The 18205-nt window shown below is 40.2% G+C and overlaps 1 protein-coding gene across 2 annotated transcripts in view; it reads right to left on the bottom strand.

Moving 5' to 3' along the window:
* Nucleotides 1–1492: 1492 nt before the first annotated feature.
* The window catches only part of col4a4 (collagen, type IV, alpha 4), a 54285-nt gene continuing 37572 nt past the window's right edge, over nt 1493–18205 (bottom strand). For both annotated transcript variants that reach the window (XM_053239729.1, XM_053239730.1), the window contains 19 exons: nt 17945–18106; nt 17284–17451; nt 16877–17020; nt 16116–16223; nt 15712–15893; nt 14658–14721; nt 13785–13859; nt 13409–13516; nt 12920–13027; nt 12674–12745; nt 11745–11873; nt 10725–10832; nt 10033–10188; nt 9586–9693; nt 8932–9066; nt 6527–6643; nt 5872–6060; nt 5440–5723; nt 1493–4723 (listed from right to left, as the gene is read on the bottom strand). In XM_053239729.1, the coding sequence (XP_053095704.1) occupies nt 4472–4723; nt 5440–5723; nt 5872–6060; nt 6527–6643; nt 8932–9066; nt 9586–9693; nt 10033–10188; nt 10725–10832; nt 11745–11873; nt 12674–12745; nt 12920–13027; nt 13409–13516; nt 13785–13859; nt 14658–14721; nt 15712–15893; nt 16116–16223; nt 16877–17020; nt 17284–17451; nt 17945–18106 (2669 nt within the window). In that variant the 3' untranslated portion in view covers nt 1493–4471. The remainder of the gene's footprint in view (nt 4724–5439; nt 5724–5871; nt 6061–6526; nt 6644–8931; nt 9067–9585; nt 9694–10032; nt 10189–10724; nt 10833–11744; nt 11874–12673; nt 12746–12919; nt 13028–13408; nt 13517–13784; nt 13860–14657; nt 14722–15711; nt 15894–16115; nt 16224–16876; nt 17021–17283; nt 17452–17944; nt 18107–18205) is intronic.

An 18205-nucleotide genomic window follows, 5' to 3' on the forward strand; every position in this document is an offset into this window, starting at 1 on the left:
GCAGTAACTACTGCTACCAGTCTTTTTGGGTAGCTCTCCACAAGGTTGCTACACCTGGATTTGGAGATCTCCTCTTTGCATAACAGGTCAAGCTGGGACAGGGCTTAGGTCAGGGCTTTGACTAGGAGACTCCAGAACATCTACCTTTCTAGCAAGCCACTCTATAGTCACTTTGGCCCTATGCTTGAGGTCATTTCTGCTTGGCTCCATCCATCCTTCTGTCAATCTTGATAAGTTCTCCAGTCCCTGCAGATGAGAGACATCCCTACACCATTATGCTGCCACCACCATGCTTCACAGTCAGAACGGTGTTGCTTTGGTGTTGGATGAATTATAACTAACTGAGTAAACAAGCTCTGCTTGGCCAAAAATCCTAAACACCAGTTCGCAAAAGTGTTTCACCTATTATGCAAATTATCATAAATTTCAGTGGGTTGTGGCTAAATGGTTGAAAAGCCCATTTTTTAGTTTCAGGCTAAAAAAAATAAATTTCACTGTATGCTTAATTTTCAGGAGAAGTACTCGGTTTTGTATGCACAAACACAAATATTTCAGTTCCAGGTTGTAACTCTACAAAATGTGGAAAATTTGAAGGGGGTGAATACTTATGCAAGGTGCTGTAATATACTCAAAAATAATCCAAAACTGCACGAAAAAATGCAATTTGGGACAGTTATGGTGTTTTTACTTGCTAGTCCATACCTGTGTTATTATACTGATGATTATTGGTGACCAAAACTATAAAAAGGGAACAAAAACATAAACAAAAAGAAGAAAAATCAATGATTTCAACTGGATGTTGATGAAGGCAGAAAAAGCACACTTTGGTATTTTTATTCCGTGTGGCTTTAGGACAGTAATGCAGCCTGATAGCTATGGAGGTGATCCTGAGCTCGGGTTCCTGTCTGTGTGGACTTTCGCATGTTCTCCCAGTGGGTTTCCTCCGGGTTCCTCCGGGTTCTCCGGTTTTCTCCCACCTTCTACAAACATGCCAGGAGGTGAACTAGCTACACTAAATTGCCCTTCGGTGTGAATGAGTGTGTGAATGTGTGTGTGGTGTTCTGCAGTGAACTGCCGTTGCGTCCAGGGTGTTTTCCCGCCTCACACTCCGTGTTCCCGGGATATGCCCGGGATCCACCACCACCACCCTGACCAGCTTACTGAAGATGAATAAATAAACAAATAAATAAACATTAGATTTAGAGCAAACTAAAGATTCTAACATTTAAAAGCAGGTGTTTTTTTTCAATTCAATTTAAAACCCTGCCAAACTTGACTTTCATTGAATTTATCTAAATTATTTAAAAATTCAGCATCTTTCTAGACAATTTTTACTATTTTTTTTACTAGCAGATAATTTTTCTTACTTCAAGCATTTATGTCTAGAATGAAGCAACATTTTTAAAGGAACTGAAGCATCGATGAGCATCAACGTTCTGACCTGAAATGAATATCAACGAGAACAAAAACAAAATAACAAAATCACACAAGATGAATTTCAGAACTCAGTGTCTTTTATTGAAACTGCAACGACAGCTAAATGGTCACTTTGTAAAAAAACAAGCAAACAAAAGAAATAAACTCTTAGTGCTGGCTGAACAGTGTTTCTGCTAGTGTCGTTCTGTTGCTGTGACTCTGAACGGGACGGCTTTCCACGAAATTTCCACGTCCTGAACGTCCACAGGTGTGTGTTTGGTATCCACGTGGTTACGAGTCCAACATTAGTGATAATCTGTGGTTTTTTACGTGTTTAACGTGAGTTATCCTCACTACCTTCGTCTGTAAGATAAAGTCTGTTTCTTTCAGAAAGCGTCTGTCTTCTAAGGTTCCTTATTTTGGACAGATTAGAAAAAGCGTCACGTAAAAAAAGACTTTTCCGTCACCGTAGTCTGCGGGTACCACGACAAGCTGTGATTTTTTTTTTGTCTTATTAATGTCGAGAGAGAGGAAAAAAAGAGAAGCTGTTGAGGGAACGGCAATATGTTTACAGCTGATATAACGTAAGTGAGAATGTAACGTAAGTATAAATGTAAATATACAAAAAACGTTTCATCATACACCAGAACTTTTATAGCTGCTCACTATCGCTAGTTTAGTCTTCTACCTGAGGATGGATCCCGAGCTAGCCAAAGTTCTGCTGAAAAGCAGCTAGAAAGCAGCTAGAATACTGTTCACGAGATACTAAGGATAGGTACGGTAGCTAGAAAGGCTGGCTTAGTGGCTAGCAAGTTAGCAGCTAGCTAAGTAGTGACATAAGCTAAAACATCATTTCAGCTAGCTTCTGACAAATTATTTAGACTCCTAACAAATTTCTGGAATTCCATAATGGTCATAGCGGCAATTTTGAGTATTTTTCACTTGACGTACCATACGTGAAAACATTTTTAGTGAATTACCAATCATTACATTGTAGATTAGATTAGTGTATGTGTCAACTGAATTCCGCTAAAGCAATGTCTGGCTTACTTACTGTCCGGGAAAGTGCATATGGAATAAACATCACGTGAAGTATCTAGTTCTTGAGATGATAAATAAATAAAAACAACTTTTGGTTCAGGGCTTCCATACAAAATACCTCTTCCTAAATAAATAAAAAAAATGATAAAGAATCAGTTTCAACAGTGAAACATATTTACATACAGTAGAATATATAATGTCTAAAAGTTCCCATATCCACAGTCATATGTGATGGATAATGATTCGTAACAGCACCATAAACAGAAACACAAAATGAATCTACTTTAGGGAAGATTCTTTAACAACCATTCATGGCTGGTGTTTTTAGATTACTTTCCCAGGGAAAAAGATGAGAGATTTCCAAAAAAACAAAGGAGAAAAGATGAAGCACTTGAGTATCTAAACATATTAACCAATAAAGTGCAAATATTGAAATGTGCCGTTAAATGCAACCATGAAATATGAGTATTTGCATGCACACTGAGGTCCAGCGGAGAGTAAACAAAAGTGGTGATGCAGAGGGATAACATGAGAGACAGATGGCTACAAGATTCTGTGGAAGCCACAGCTAAAAGGTAAGAGAAAATAAGATAAATGATAAAGAAGAAACTGAGCATTTGATGCTCAGTAGGTGGAAATGCTACGTAATGACATTTAGCACCATTGTTTTTTCTGGTGGTGAATCCAAATGACTGAACCCATAGTAAAAGTGGCACACCTCCTTTTATCAATGCTTTCCCTCCAGCATTTACAATAATTTGAATCTATAAAGAATCTGATAGTTTTCTATTCTTGTTATAAAAGGCTAAGGTGCCTTGCGTAAGTATTTATACCCTGTGAGAAGAGAAAAGGCCATACGAGTTTGCCAAAAGGCATATTGGAGCCTCAGCAAATGTGGAAAAAGCTTCTCTGGTTTTATGACATCAAAATTGAAATTTTTAGCCTTGGTACAAAGCATTAGGGTTGGTAGAAACCCACTCATCTCCCAGAGAACATGATCCACATAGTGAAGCATGGTGGTGGTAGCACTACTGTATGTAGTGGAGATGCTTTTCATCAGTAGGAATTTGGAAACTGGTCAGGGTTAAAGGCAAGATGGATGGAGCCAAATAAAAGGCAATCCTAGAAGAAAATCTGTTCCAATCTGCAAGTGACTTTAGACTAGAGTGGAGGTTCACCTTCTAACATGACAATAATCCCAAGTGTACTGCCAAAGCTACAATGGAGTGGTTCAAAACCAAGAACCCGAACGTGTTAGAATGCCCCAGACCTCAATCCCTTTACGAATCTGTGGCAAGACTTGAGAAATGCTGTTCACTAACTGTCTTCATCCAATCTGACAAAAGCTTCGGCAGTTTTGTCGAGAAGAATGGCGAAAATGGTCAGGAACCAGATGTGCAAAATTGATTGAGACATAATCCCTGCAGCTGTAATTGCAGCCAAAGGTGATTCTACCAAGTATTTTATATAGGTATATAAGTATATAAGTATGTTTACTTGGTGACAATATAAATATTTTGCACCAACAAATGTTAGACATACAGTATTGTGTAAATCATCGAGTCCATTTCAATTCCAGGTTGTAATTCAACAAAAGTTGTTAAAGAACAGGGGGGTGAATACTTATGCAAGGCATTCTATCTCTTAGTTTGGCTGCACAGATGTAAAGTCATGTGAAGAGAGTTTTGATGTTGAACTTTTGTGGAATTCAAAATGCCAGCGCTGACAGGGCTGACGACAATTGACTAATTGATTTTTTTTTAAAAAAACTAGCCAGTAATTTGAGACAAGGCAATCAGAATCACTAGATATAAAACACTGCTTGAACTCTCAAGTATTAGGTGTAGAGATGAAAAGTGTATACAAACTTGTTCACAGTTGTTCTTCAGTGTGAATAATCACAAACTGTTCAGTTCTTTCTTTTTTTCAATATGAGTTATTATGACTCCACCCAACTCACATCCTCTGTAGCAACACAAAGGAGGGCATGTAGTGTTATAAACCTGGAATGGTCTCACTCCCTCAAGCAGACGTTGCATCGGCTAACATGATCACGCTGCTCGGCCGTTCCTTTTAGGATCATCGAATCCGGGCTCATGTCCTGCTTATCCAAACGTATGAGCCAAAAGTTGTAGAGGTTGAGGAAGTAGTGGCATGTGCCCTGTGGGCCCTGGCACTCCACAAATGGATGCGTGAAGAAATTCTGTAGGCAGCTTCCCGACGATGTGAGAGACTGGCCGCCTCCTTCATCTCCAGACCCAGTGTGCTGAGGTACAGAGATGACATCATCATATCATGTGACATTAAACTGAGGCATTTTCACAATAGTTTCAAACATAGTATATAACTTATATAAGGCTACAGGTAATTTTTGCTAATATGTTCTTGGCTTAGTTTATGTTGATATATTAATTTTGTTGAGATTTGTAGATATGAAACAAATACGAAGTGCTTTCAATTTCCATCTATTTGAACCCCCACTTCCACAGACACACCTGCTATCAGGAGGAACCTAACTGAATATATTAGAATGACTAATAAATGTATTTTATTATGTAAATATACTGAAGTGTGTATATGTAATTGTAAAATTATTTACAAATATAAAGGGTGTGTTTCCACCAATGTCAGTGACCAGGTAAGGATATTAGTCAGGGAAGCAAGAACACAAGGTTAACGCCTGAGGTGATGCTACCACCACCATGCTTCACTGTGTAGATGGTCGGTACCTGACTACTCTAATGCTTTCGTGGCTGAATTAGCACAAATCACAGCCACGCTCCACAATCTAGTGGAAAGCCTTCCCAAAGCGTGGAGGGTATTATAATAGTAAAGGGGGGACTACGTCTGAAATGGGATGATCAACAAGCACATTTGGTGTGATTGGTCAGGTGTCCAGATTATCCTATTCTCAAACACGCTCAATTCCCTATCCCCTATTCCATACTCCACATACACACTAACACAAACAATCAGACTAACCATAAGGAATGAGTATCCAAACCAGAGGCTCCTCCAATTCGGCGGACACCGGGGTATGAATGTGTCCTGGCTGTGAATGGCAACGGCCACTGATGGAGCCTCACACACCACACACCTGCTGATGAGTGGCTGGATCTCCAGCCCAGACACAGGCGAGGTGGATACTGAAGCATTGGTGGAAAGCCAATAGGATTTGTCATTGCGGTTGGAATAGTGGCAGGCATGCAGGTTGCAGCGCGAAAAGGGCATAGTGCTGAACATACGCATACAGGAACCACCCTGACCTAACACACACACATAAAACACACAGACAGGGAGAAAATCAAACTGAAACAGTGGTGTAGATCAGGGATAGCGTGTTAGAATTAGAAAGAGGGAAACACAGTTAAAACACAGTTTAGTATACGTATGTATATCTGTTGTGTTTGATACCTAGGTCTTGTGTGTGAGCTTTCTCTTGCCCCTCCAGGTACAGTAGGCTATATCCCTCCCACAGCTTGGACATATTTTCAGGACACACAGGTACAACTACTGTTTGGCTGTGGATGACCAATAGGAAGCCAGAGTTGAACCTCTCAGAGGGGCCAGCAGGACCTTTATCCCCTTGAGGTCCTTGTTTGCCTAGAGAGAGAGAGAGAGAGACAGTGAGATGGCAAATTTAGATTAATCTTACTACCCCCTGCAATGTTAATAACATTTAACACCTGAAAACCCATTGATTTGTTGAAATTTTTGGACTTGGCTACTACATTTGGCAGAAATCCAGCACAGCTCATAACTCAAAGAACAAAAGCATCCCCCACAACTTGATGCTATCACCACCATGCTTCACCGTAGGGATGCTTTTCATCAGCAGGGACTGGGAAACTGGTTGGGGTTCAGGGCAAGATGGATGAAGTCAAACACATTGCAATTCTAGAAATAACTGTTCTAGTTTGCGAGATACGTAATATAACTTAGCCAGATCACTCAGTTGTGCTGCTAGTCTAGTAAGTAAATGACACCTGACCTGACTGTAAGCACTACAGAACTTGTTGGAAATACTTGCTACTGTCTAATAGTGATTCAACCACACACATAGACACACCTTGACTGCCTTGTAAACCTCTGGCACCCGTCTCTCCTGGGTCTCCAGGAGGTCCAGTATAGCCAAGGGAGCCAGGTTGACCATCCAACCCTTGATCTCCCACTGAGCCTTTTACCCCTGTGATGAAAAGGAAAAATCATGAGAAATTTAGTGAACATAAAGAATAAAAATGTGTATTAAAAATGTAAATCAGTTACTGTGATAGTAAGTGTAATCCTGATCAAGATTTTAGTACTTTGTCTAATAGAAGCTTTTATTTTATTTACAGCTATATACAGTACATTCTGCTTGTCTCATCAGCCAGAAAACTTTAAACCAGTACCCGAGGCATTACCCAGTAATCTGGATGCAACTTGATCTCATACGAAACACTTTAAATTTTAATTATATTTTAAATATACTACCCATGACTGAATTGCTTTTTTTTGTAACTTCTAAGACATGTGAAGCCAGCCAACTGCATCTTTTCAAACTGCTGCTCATGCTGCATCACAGGGCAGCGTAACACACTTGGATGAAAGTGCTATCTGCCTTCTTCTGCATACATGAGCTCACAGATTGCCCATGATTGCCTGGTGTCTGTCTGATTGACAGGGGAGACAGCACAGCCAATTTTAATCTCTCGACTCCTTGCCATGGATGACAGGGAGTCTCGGAGGAAGCATGTGTTAGCCTTCAACCTCCCCAGTCGTATGATAAGGGAGAGCTGGCTGGTGGGTGGGAGCTGGGAATTCGTCCATTTCTTTTTAATTTAAGATAACTGTGCTAGTTGGTCTTTGTGCAAAGGCCAGGACCACCCAATAATCTCTGCAGCCCACACACCCAGGGACCTTTTTCTTTTTAATTACTATTTATCTGTCATAAAAAATGGACGAGCCAGGAGTCAAGCTTAAGTTGCGTTGACTTCGCAAAGATAAGCATCAGTGCCATATATAACTTTGTAAGTTGTTCTCTTTTCATGGCTTTACCAATAATTCATTCATAATGAGGTATCTCCTTTGTCACCCACCTAAAAAGCCTTTAAATATTATTATAATTTATTATTATCTATTATTTATAGTAAGAATGATGTAAGGCAAACAATCATACTTAAATGCACACAGCTGTATTCATGATTTCTAGTTTTTTCTTTCCCTTTGTTTGTTTGTTTGTTTTAACATGTTTAATGTCTGTAATGCTTTACTGGCTTCATACTGCATTTTCTTTTAAATACCAAACTGTTAATGTTTATTTCACATGCACCTTCTCAATAATGACTGACATGACTGTCACGTATAGGCTGCATGAATCTACAGTCTGGGCTACAAAGAAATCAGCCCAAGCCTCATTTCTTCACACCATTAGTGGTGCTGTTGTGCTCAGTTCCACCAAAATCCTAATTAATCCACCTGAAGACATTTGTTAACAGCTGAAGTGAATGCCAGAGCTGAATCCTTTTATCAATGTCTTTTTTGTTTTCTGAAATCCCACTATCACCTAGAAGAGGACGGCTTTCTATTGAATCTGTTTCCTCTCAATGTTTCTTCCTTATTCCAAGTTTTTTCTAGTCACTGTCACCTATGGCTTGCTCATTAGGGATCTAGACCCAGATTTCTGAAAAGCTGCTTCTTGACAATGTGTATTGTTAAAACCACCGCAAATACATTGATTTGAACTTAAATACATTGTGTATGTATATACACTATATTGCCAAAAGTTTTGGGGCGTCTGTCTTTACATGCACATGAACTTTAATGACATCCCGTTCTTAATCCGTAGGGTTTAATATGGAGTTGGCCCATCCTTTGCAGCTATAACAGCTTCAACTCTTCTGGGAAGGTTTTCCACAAGGTTTAGGAGTGTGTTTATGGGAATTTTTGACCATTCTTCTACATTTGTGAGGTCAGGCACTGATGTTGGACGGGAAGGCCTGGCTCGCAGTCTCCGCTCTAATGCATCAGGTCTGTAGCTATTGACTCTGCAGAAAGTTGGCGACTTCTGTGCACTGTGTGCCTCAGCATGCGCAGACCCCGCTCTGTGATTTTACGTGGCCTACCACTTCGTGGCTGAGTTGCTGTTGTTCCCAATTGCTTCCACTTTGTTATAATACCACTAACAGTTGACTGTGGAATATTTAGTAGTGAGCAAATTTCAAGAATGGACTTATTGCACACGTGGCAACCTATCATGGTACCACGCTAATTCACTGAGCTCCTGAGAGCGACGCATTCTTTCACAAATGTTTGTAGAAGCAGTCTGCATGCCTAGGTGCTTGATTTTATACACCTGTGGCCATGGAAGTGATTGGAACACCTGAATTCAATGATTTGGAGGGGTGTCCCAATACTTTTGGCAATATAGTGTGTGTATATATATATATATATATATATATATATGTGTGTGTGTGTGTGTGTGTGTGGATATACCTCTCAGCCCCCTACTGCCCTGAATTCCTGTAAGTCCTTGAAAGCCAGGCTCACCAGGAGGCCCAGGATGCCCATATGGACCTTGAATCGGTCTGCCCTTCATATGAATAATTTCCCCTGCTTCTCCAGCAGAACCTAAATCCCAAGTGTGAGAGATAGGGAGAATAAAGGAATGCATTTCTAATACATGATATTATTTTTTTGTTTAAATTTAATCTATCAAACAAACTAGATTTTTTTTTATTTTAATGGTAGTTTAATTTTAGTAGTCATCATTGATGCAAACTAACAATAATAATAATAATTTCACACACACACCCATATTGCTTTACAATTCAAATAAGAAATGCAACATCCACAAGTGTTTGAGTTGAAAGAAACGTATTTTGATTGAAAGTAATTGTCATCTGACAGTGGTGATGCAACAGTCTTTGGAGTTTGTTATTAAAAGTGCTATACAAATAACCGGACACTGATGGACATAAAGTGACAAGCAACAATACAAATCTTTGAACTCTGCCAAAACCCTGAGATTAAGAAATGCAATACTTAACAAGAGAACTTGACAAAAAAACATACTAAGCACTAGTTTTCTGCTGGAATACTAATGAGTCCAAATGTGTTTCTTTATTTCTGTTTAAGGATGACCCTGACCTTTATCTCCGTTTAGTCCTCTAGGGCCCTTGAACCCGGGGTTGCCGTTTGTTCCTGGTAAGCCAGAAGGTCCAGGATTTCCAAGAAGCCCTGGATCTCCTTTCTCACCTGATGACACAGAAAATGCATCAAACTATCCTGTATGTGTGGTTAGAAAAATTACACAAACGATGTCTAGCTGAAACTACAAGCTTTTCTGATATGAGATAGAAGAGTAATACAGTATGTTTTAATCTTGCTAAATCCTATAAATTTGCTATGGAGGCATAAAGTACATACAAGTCATTTTAATAATTTGATGGGAAATTCAGAAAATCAACTTAATAACTACACAAACCAGCTCTGCATACATACTGTCATAACTTTTGGGCTTAAGTATCGAATCTGAATACGGTTCCTAATGATGTTCTTTACATATGCAGTTATTCACATATTTGTCCAGAATACCTTTCCGTCCTTGGGGGCCTGAAACCCCCACCTGGCCAGAGGGACCACAATCACCTCTTGGCCCTTTAGCTCCGGGAAGACCCGGTGTACCTGGGTCCCCCTCTTCCCCCTGCACAGGTATTGCCAGTCCTGCCGGTCCCATAGGTCCCCTAAGTCCTAAAGTAGCCCAACAGATAAAAACAGCAAGACACTATACTCTTTAATTGTGTAGATAGGTTGTTAGCAATACCATAAATGTTGACATAATACAGATATACATAATATAGATATCACATAATATAGACATTTTAACACCCAGAACTAGGGTCAGAGCGCAGGGTCAGCTGTGATACAGCACATGGAGCAGAGAGAGTTAAGGGCCTTGCTCAAGGGCCGGACAGTGGCAGCTTGGGAGTGCTGGGGCTTGAACCCCCAACCTACTGATTAGTAACCCAGAGCTTTGAACTGTAAATGCACTGGTCTTTGTTTGTTCCACAAGCTTCATATCTAACTGCTCGCTTGCACCTGCATGAAAGTTAAAAACCTCCCGCTTGCGTGACTTTTTCGGATGTCCCACTGGAATCTCAGTCCCAATGCACAACTTTTAAAGTTTCAATCTGAATAACATATCTATAATCAGTTACATCCATAAGAATTAAATTTAAAAATGATGAGGCATAGGCAAATAAGCAACACCACACCTACTCACTCACCTGGTGGGCCATCACTACCCATAAAGCCTGCTTCACCACACTGTCCTTGTCTTGGGTTCTCACAGGCCCTGCCATAAGGACCAGGAGGACCAGGACAACCAGCATCACCTAAACAGAGAAAGAGGGAGGACACATGAAGAGGGAAGGAGGAAAGAAAGGGATATAGAAAGATCCTGTGCATTGAATGTTTTAGAGAGTTAAATGTTTCACTTTAAGGCAATTTGCATTCAGTGATCCAGTGACAGACTATGGATCTACCATGGCCCTGACCAGGATGAAATGCTTATACAAAATGAACTTATACTGTGTATTACGTTCATATCAACAAAAAAAAAATCAATATTCCAAAAATATAAATTGTTTTATTTATGGAACTATATACACAAATTCACTTCCCATTTTCTTCCTTCTTTATTTGGTCACTTTACAATTCCTACCCACCAGCCAGCTCTCCTCTATCAACTAGGGAGGGTGAAGGTTAACGCCTGCTTCCTCCAAGACACATGAAACCAGCCAACCACACCTTTTCAAACTGCTGCTCATGCTGTGTCAGCGGGCAGCGTAACACACTCAGAGGAAAGCACTATCTATCATCTTCTGCATACGTGACCCTCACAGATGCTCACAACTAGCTAGTGTCGCTGTGATTGACAGCGGAGAGAGTATGCCATCCCTCCCACCCAGAGAGCACAGCCATGGCTGTCTGCCTTTTGCTGCCTTGGCTCCCAGCCATGCTTGTCTGTGGCATCATCATGATTCGAACCCACAATTTCCCGACTATAAGGACACTCTTCCAGTTGTTCCACTCAGGAGCATTAATGTTTATTTCACCTTGGTGTTCTTAAATCAAAATGACCTGAACATGATCTATGCTATACTGTATATATATGTACTTTGCAAATAGGTGTCACAAATGTGTATCAGGTTTAAGGTAGTAGTAGAACAGGCTATTGAGAGCAATGGACCAGTAGGACATTTTCTTTTTATATATAATGGATTATGCTTGTGATGAGTAGGCACCTGGCAATCCAGGCGGGCCCTGACAGCCTTTGACCCCTTGCTGGACAGGACCCTGTGGCCCAGGGTCTCCTGAACAACCCCTTTCACCTGTCAGACCCTTAGGCCCCCTTTCCCCAGGTACACCTAGTCCTGAAAGAAGAAGTAAGAGAAAGACATCTCATTAGTTTATTATTATTATTATTATCAGTAGTAGTAGTGTTCAGAGTTTCGACCTCAGACCTAACTACAGACATAAGCGCTGTTCAGACAGTTGTGTAAGAGTTATGTGCACTGGGTGGAGTTTGACTAAAACAGAGGTGTATCTCAGTTACACATGACTCTGACTTTAAACTTAGTCTGTTTTTCTTGCAGGATTTCAGCTCAAGTGAGGAGCAGCATTAAGTCCAGTGTCTGACAGTTTGATGTAACCACAATATATCATGCTGAAATTTATGTTTTGAGCTGTAAATACATTGAGAAAACTATGTGATGCCAATATTAAGTATTAAGTATTAATAAGTATCATCCCTTTCAACAGTAGAGAAGACAGCATCGGATTAACAAAAACATATGCATTATTTTATTAATTGGACTATTCAAAGTAAAATGAGGACACTTCTACTTAAGAAAAATCTGGCAACCTCAGACACGTCAATGAGATGCAAGGTGATGTGCATAATCTGACTCTGACTCATAGAAAATCCACTTAAGCAGCTGCGTAGCTCGGTCCTGAATACGTGCAACTTTCCCTTACATAACTACTGATATACTTTTGGACTTAAGTTGCCAACTCTGAATGAAACCCATAAACTCTTATTTTATAAAGACAGTTTATCATTGTCAGTACAACAAGCACTCATACATACATCAAACATGGAAAATTATATAAACATAAGACAAGGACACACTCAACAGACATTACAGGAACAAGCACGCATGCTAACACTTACCCTGTGACCCTGGTTCACCCTTCACTCCCTCTAATCCATCCAATCCACGCAGTCCTGGTGGCCCTGGACAACCTGAAAATACCCCCCAAAAAACCACAACTTTAAAAAACACAACCACATATTGTATAAAGTCCTGTGTAATTTGCATTTAGACTTGGAATAAGGTGTAGCCACGGCAGCGTTTAGCTATATACAGTAAGTCAATAAATAATAAAAATGTGAAAGCAGGTATATGTGTACCAGTACCTGGTGGGCCACAGTGGCCTGATGGTCCAGTAGTTCCAGGAGGTCCAGGAGGCCCTGAAGGACCCTCGGCGCCACATTTTCCTCTGGGTCCTGGGGGACCAATTACACCTGGGAGACAGAGAGAATAGAAGGATACAGGTATCTGTGATTTCTATAGGTCTAGTTTTTTTTTTAACCACAAACTTAGTCTTTGGATTTGAATCCATTACCAGCATGCAATGAGGTTCAACCTGTCATAGTTAAATCATAAGAAAATCCATGAGTTTCACTGTTAGGTCCTAAAAACAAAAGGCCAAGAACTGCTTTTCTCACATACCATATTAATGAAAAATCCACTTAATATAGACATAGTTGTAGTGGAAAGAGCAAACATTGGACTCAACTTCCCAGAATGAAATGCAGCTATAAGACACAGTTGTAATAGCAATAGCTGATTAGCACTCTGCAGTAAGGTCAGGACATTTTTCTGAAACAATATGAAAAGCCTACCCAGAGGTCCACATGGTCCCCGATTTCCAACAGGACCAGGTTTGCCAGGATATCCACACTGACCAGGTGGACCCGTCTCTCCTGACTCTCCCTGATCCCCTGGAGGACCTGTGGATGTGATAAAATGTTTGTGTGAAATCATTTATTGTACTTTATTATTGGACCCTAGGCTATTTCTTTTGATTTTATAGCAACTCAGCATCACATTTTTCATGACCACTGTGTATTGTACATTACCTTTTTTTTGTTTATTTTTGGAATAGACTCACAAAATAAAAAAAAAAGTCAATTTGAAGTTCTATAGTAGGAAGTGTGCTATGTAAAACACAAAAAGTAACTTTATTAAAGAGAACAACAATAACGCCTCTGCGCTAACCTGGGGAGCCATTTTGTCCATGTGGGCCTCTTAGACCTGGAGGTCCTGGTGTACCTATAGAATCTCCTCTTTCACCTAGTTAGAGACAACAATTTAAAGAGTTCAGTCCGAATGCATGGATCGTCACTCATACTGTAGCCACTGAAGTTCATTTAACAGACATATCCTGTATAGTTTGTATGTAAAGCCCAAGGGCTGCATTCAGAGTAGAGTTACGTGCTTATAGTGAGGATTTACCACCAAAATTGCTTGCAGATGTAACTACAGACCTAAGCACTATTTAGACAATTGTGCAAACAGGGCAAAGTGGCGTGTCTCAGTTACACATTATTCTGACCTTCTGACTTAAGCCCATTTTTCGGCTCAACAAATCAAAATAGCAAATAATACGTACAGTAAGTGTAAAATAGCCTACATCTCACACACTAATGACAATTTCATGACCTCGGTTTTGTGTCTTCGTGCATCATTAAGTTGTGCATATAATATATATAAAAAAACAACAAAATAATTACATGTGCTGGATCAAGTGCTATTTTATAAGCTGTCAAATAAAGAGGGTGGAAGTCATACTGTTAATTCAATTTTCAGGGATTAATTTGTTAATTATTGTACAACTAGTACTATACATACAGCAATAACTCTGAATATGGCCCTTAGGATAATTTAATAGGCTTTGAAAGACTGAGAATATTCACATTTTACATATAGTACTTCAGTAAGAAAAAAATCCAGTACGCTTACTATTTAAACAAAACTTAATTCTGATGTTTTGATGCTGATGTTCATGCTTATAGAATAAATACTACCAAGATACCTGGAATTACATTTTACAGTATAACTTTGTTAAATAATATAAAATTGTTACTTTACCTTTCGGCCCATTAAATCCAGGGAAACCCGGGTTTCCTGGAGATCCATTCAAGCCTGGGTCACCCTAAGACAACAAAGCAACACATTTCAGCATGTGATTTTGGACTTTTGTCAGGCGGCTTTTTATTCTGGTGGAATCTGGATGGCTCACATCTCTGACTATACTTCTACACCTGAAAGCTGAATAATCAGCTGAAAACTCATCATAGCTATAAAGAAAGGTCCAAAACTCTGGCATCATGACCTGGCTGGGGGCAAATGAGAACCAATATGGACAAATGGGTCAAACCAGAAGTTGAGTGTGGTGTCAGGGAGACAGACTGGAGAGATTGCAGGGCACCATGCATATATACAATCCTTCACATACTAGGGGCAATTTAGCTTAGCAAATTCACCCACTGGCACGTGTTTGGGTGGTGGAACGAAATCGAAGAACCTGGAGGAAACCCATATGGACACATGGAGAATAAACACAGCCATACCGCCTAGACAGTGGCCAGAGCTCAGGATCAGAAAATATAGATTTGTTTGGGTTTACACTTTTATTTCATCTTGTTAATCTCAGGCAGATATGAACATAACATAATCGCTGTAATACTGTGTAAAATTTAACCCTTTCTCGCAGGGTTACACTGGCATTCCATTCTGCCGGTAGAACCAAAGTCGACTTATTGGACATTTTCAATCAGTATAAACAAATGCATTATTTTATCGCTGCAAGTCTGTTATAAGATTAGTTAGAACACTGTTCGGTTTCTGTGTGTAGAGTATCATGACTCTGTGTTGGTGAGCAGGGAAAGGGGAAGAGTAAACAATTGACACCTCTCCACAATAACACTGGTACAGAGATAAAACAGACAGCACATCTAAAGCGTTTTGATAGCAAAACACTGTATAAAACTGCCACAATAAAATTATAACATTTAAACCTAGTAGACTAGGTAATAAAATATGAAAAACTGCAAATTCTTAAAGCTCTGAGTGTCTACTTTCATATGAGCCATTTTGAGTCTAACAGAATGTGAAAGGTAAGTACAGTGCTTTATTAACTCACTGGATCTCCATGTCCTCCGCAAATTCCGCTATAGCCTTTTAACCCTGGTAAACCATGGAGTCCAGGTATACCTGGCTTTCCACCGGGACCTTGTGGCCCCCGAGGACCGTTCTCATAACCTGGAGGTCCACAATACCCTGGAGAACCATTTGGACCTTGTTGTCCCTTCACACCTTTATCACCTGAGATAGAGATAACGTTAGAAAACACAATGTTATTCTTTGCTTAGGAATACTCACTGTGCATTGATCCCTCTGAAAAAAAGCACAATCATAAAACTTTCTGCAAAAGTGTAATCAAAATACATATCAATGACTGAGATTTAAAACAGTAAAATCCACAAAACCAATAATCACTTTACATTATACACTATGATGAAAAAAGGAAATTCTCAAGTTTTTCACCTTGGGGACCAGTGAGGCCGCATAGCCCAGGCACTCCTGGTGGCCCCTTCGTCCCCTTTACAGCATTCACGATAATCTCTCCTGGCATACCAGGAAATCCATAGGAACCTGTAAGAGAGACAACACAGGTTTTGATGTTTTTCTCATTATTTTAGCAGAGACAAGTCAGTGCCCTAAATTAGCACAACTGCATTGTATAACTGCAGTACATTCTGGAATGTTTCCTGGATTTCTCAATAATATGACGTTGGAAAATGGTGAGAAACGAAGCTCTTGCTCTTTTGTTTTTAGGAGCTAACTGTGAAACCTGACTTTTATCTCTTTCAGTCCAAGCATTACCTTGCTCAAGCCACAGACACACCCACTTCACGAAGTCTTACCATTCTTTATCACTGTGCATTACTGAGCCTTGTATTCTAACCTTTGTGTCGTGTTTATCGACTTTTGTTAGTTGTCTATCCTGCATAATCCTGATTGCCTGTGCCTGTTTACTATGATTGTGTTTGACGATTTGGATTTATTCAACACACACTTGCATTAGTACAGCAATGATTTGTAAACAATATAGTAACTTCACTAGCAATGTCCCCCTGTGACATGGCAAATGACCACTATCTTCTCTTGGGAATAATGAAGATACAGCACCAACCAACAAATTAGCACCAGAATCACTAAGCAAGGTACAAATATTTCAAAATAAACATATTTACCGTGTTTGAGGGTTGAGTTTTTTCTTTTAAGTACTCCTTCTTTAAGCATACCTTTCTCTCCTTTCTCTCCTATCTCCCCAGGACAACCTTGCCTCCCATCGATGCCTTTATCGCCTTTTATGCCAGGTGGTCCTTGACGTCCACACTCACCTAGGCCACCAGGGAAGCCGTCGCTTCCGGGTTGTCCAGGAAAACCTGAGTGACATCATGAAATCATTTTCAATTTTATAATACAAAACTGATGTTTTGGCTTGCAGATTTTCATGCTTCATGCTTTTATCATGCTTTTAACTGACAGGAACATGGGTTCATTTCATTTTAAACTTCACTTGCAGTCTTAAAGAGATAAATGCTGGATATGACCTGGTGGGGAAGAAATAAATTTACCCCTCATTTTAGCTCAAGAAATAAATCAATCTGCCGCTAATCTGATTCAGTTTTAGAACATGGAGTTTTACCTTTCAATCCTTTAAGACCAGGATCTCCAGGATCTCCTTCTGTTCCTGGGCATCCCTGAGGACCACAGTATCCCCGAGCACCAGGTGGGCCTGGTTTCCCAGCACAACCTTTCAGCCCCCTTCCTGGAAGGCCAGGTGGTCCGGCACTTCCCTTCACACCACGTTCACCTAAAACATATACACATTCAATTCAACTCAATTTCATCTGTACAGTGCTTTTAACAACAGATAGTGTCACAAAACAGATTTACGGGAATCTGGATGCAGATTTAGATCCCTAATGAACAAGCCAGATATGACAATGGAAAGGAAAAGCTCTATGAGACAACATGAGGAAGACACCTTGAGAGGAACCAGGATCTAAAGGGAAGTCTTCCTCTTCTGGGTGCCATCAGATTGCTGCTTGCAGGTATATTTGTAACATTATTGATCTGACACAGCTAGAGTAGCTCAGGGTGTTCCTCAGGAATCAATGCCTGGCACTATCCTATGCTGATGATACTCACATTTTCTCAGCACTGAATCGACCACATTTATATTGCCACCTGCTCTTTTGCTCTATTGCTCATCTCCACTCGGAGACAAAAGTTGCTAGTACATGATGCCTTTATCATCACTCGGCTTATACTACTCATCTTATGAATGTAGCACACATACTCACCTGGATTTCCACTACAGCCTTGGTCTCCTGGCAGTCCCGAGTCGCCCATTTCTCCAGTATCGCACTGTACTGGACATGGGCCAACAGACCCCTCTCTCCCAGGCTGACCATTTCCTCCTGGCTCTCCTTTCCTACCTCGAGCTCCAGGTACACCAGGAGAGCCTGTAGAGGCACAAACCATACAGCAACCCAAAAATCTAAGCAAAATATACACAAAGACTGTATAGTAACATGTTTTAATGTTTCTCTTTCTCTTTTTTA

The sequence above is a fragment of the Pangasianodon hypophthalmus genome, chromosome 14 (assembly GCF_027358585.1).
Source record: "Pangasianodon hypophthalmus isolate fPanHyp1 chromosome 14, fPanHyp1.pri, whole genome shotgun sequence".
NCBI classification, from domain to species: Eukaryota; Metazoa; Chordata; class Actinopteri; order Siluriformes; family Pangasiidae; genus Pangasianodon; species Pangasianodon hypophthalmus.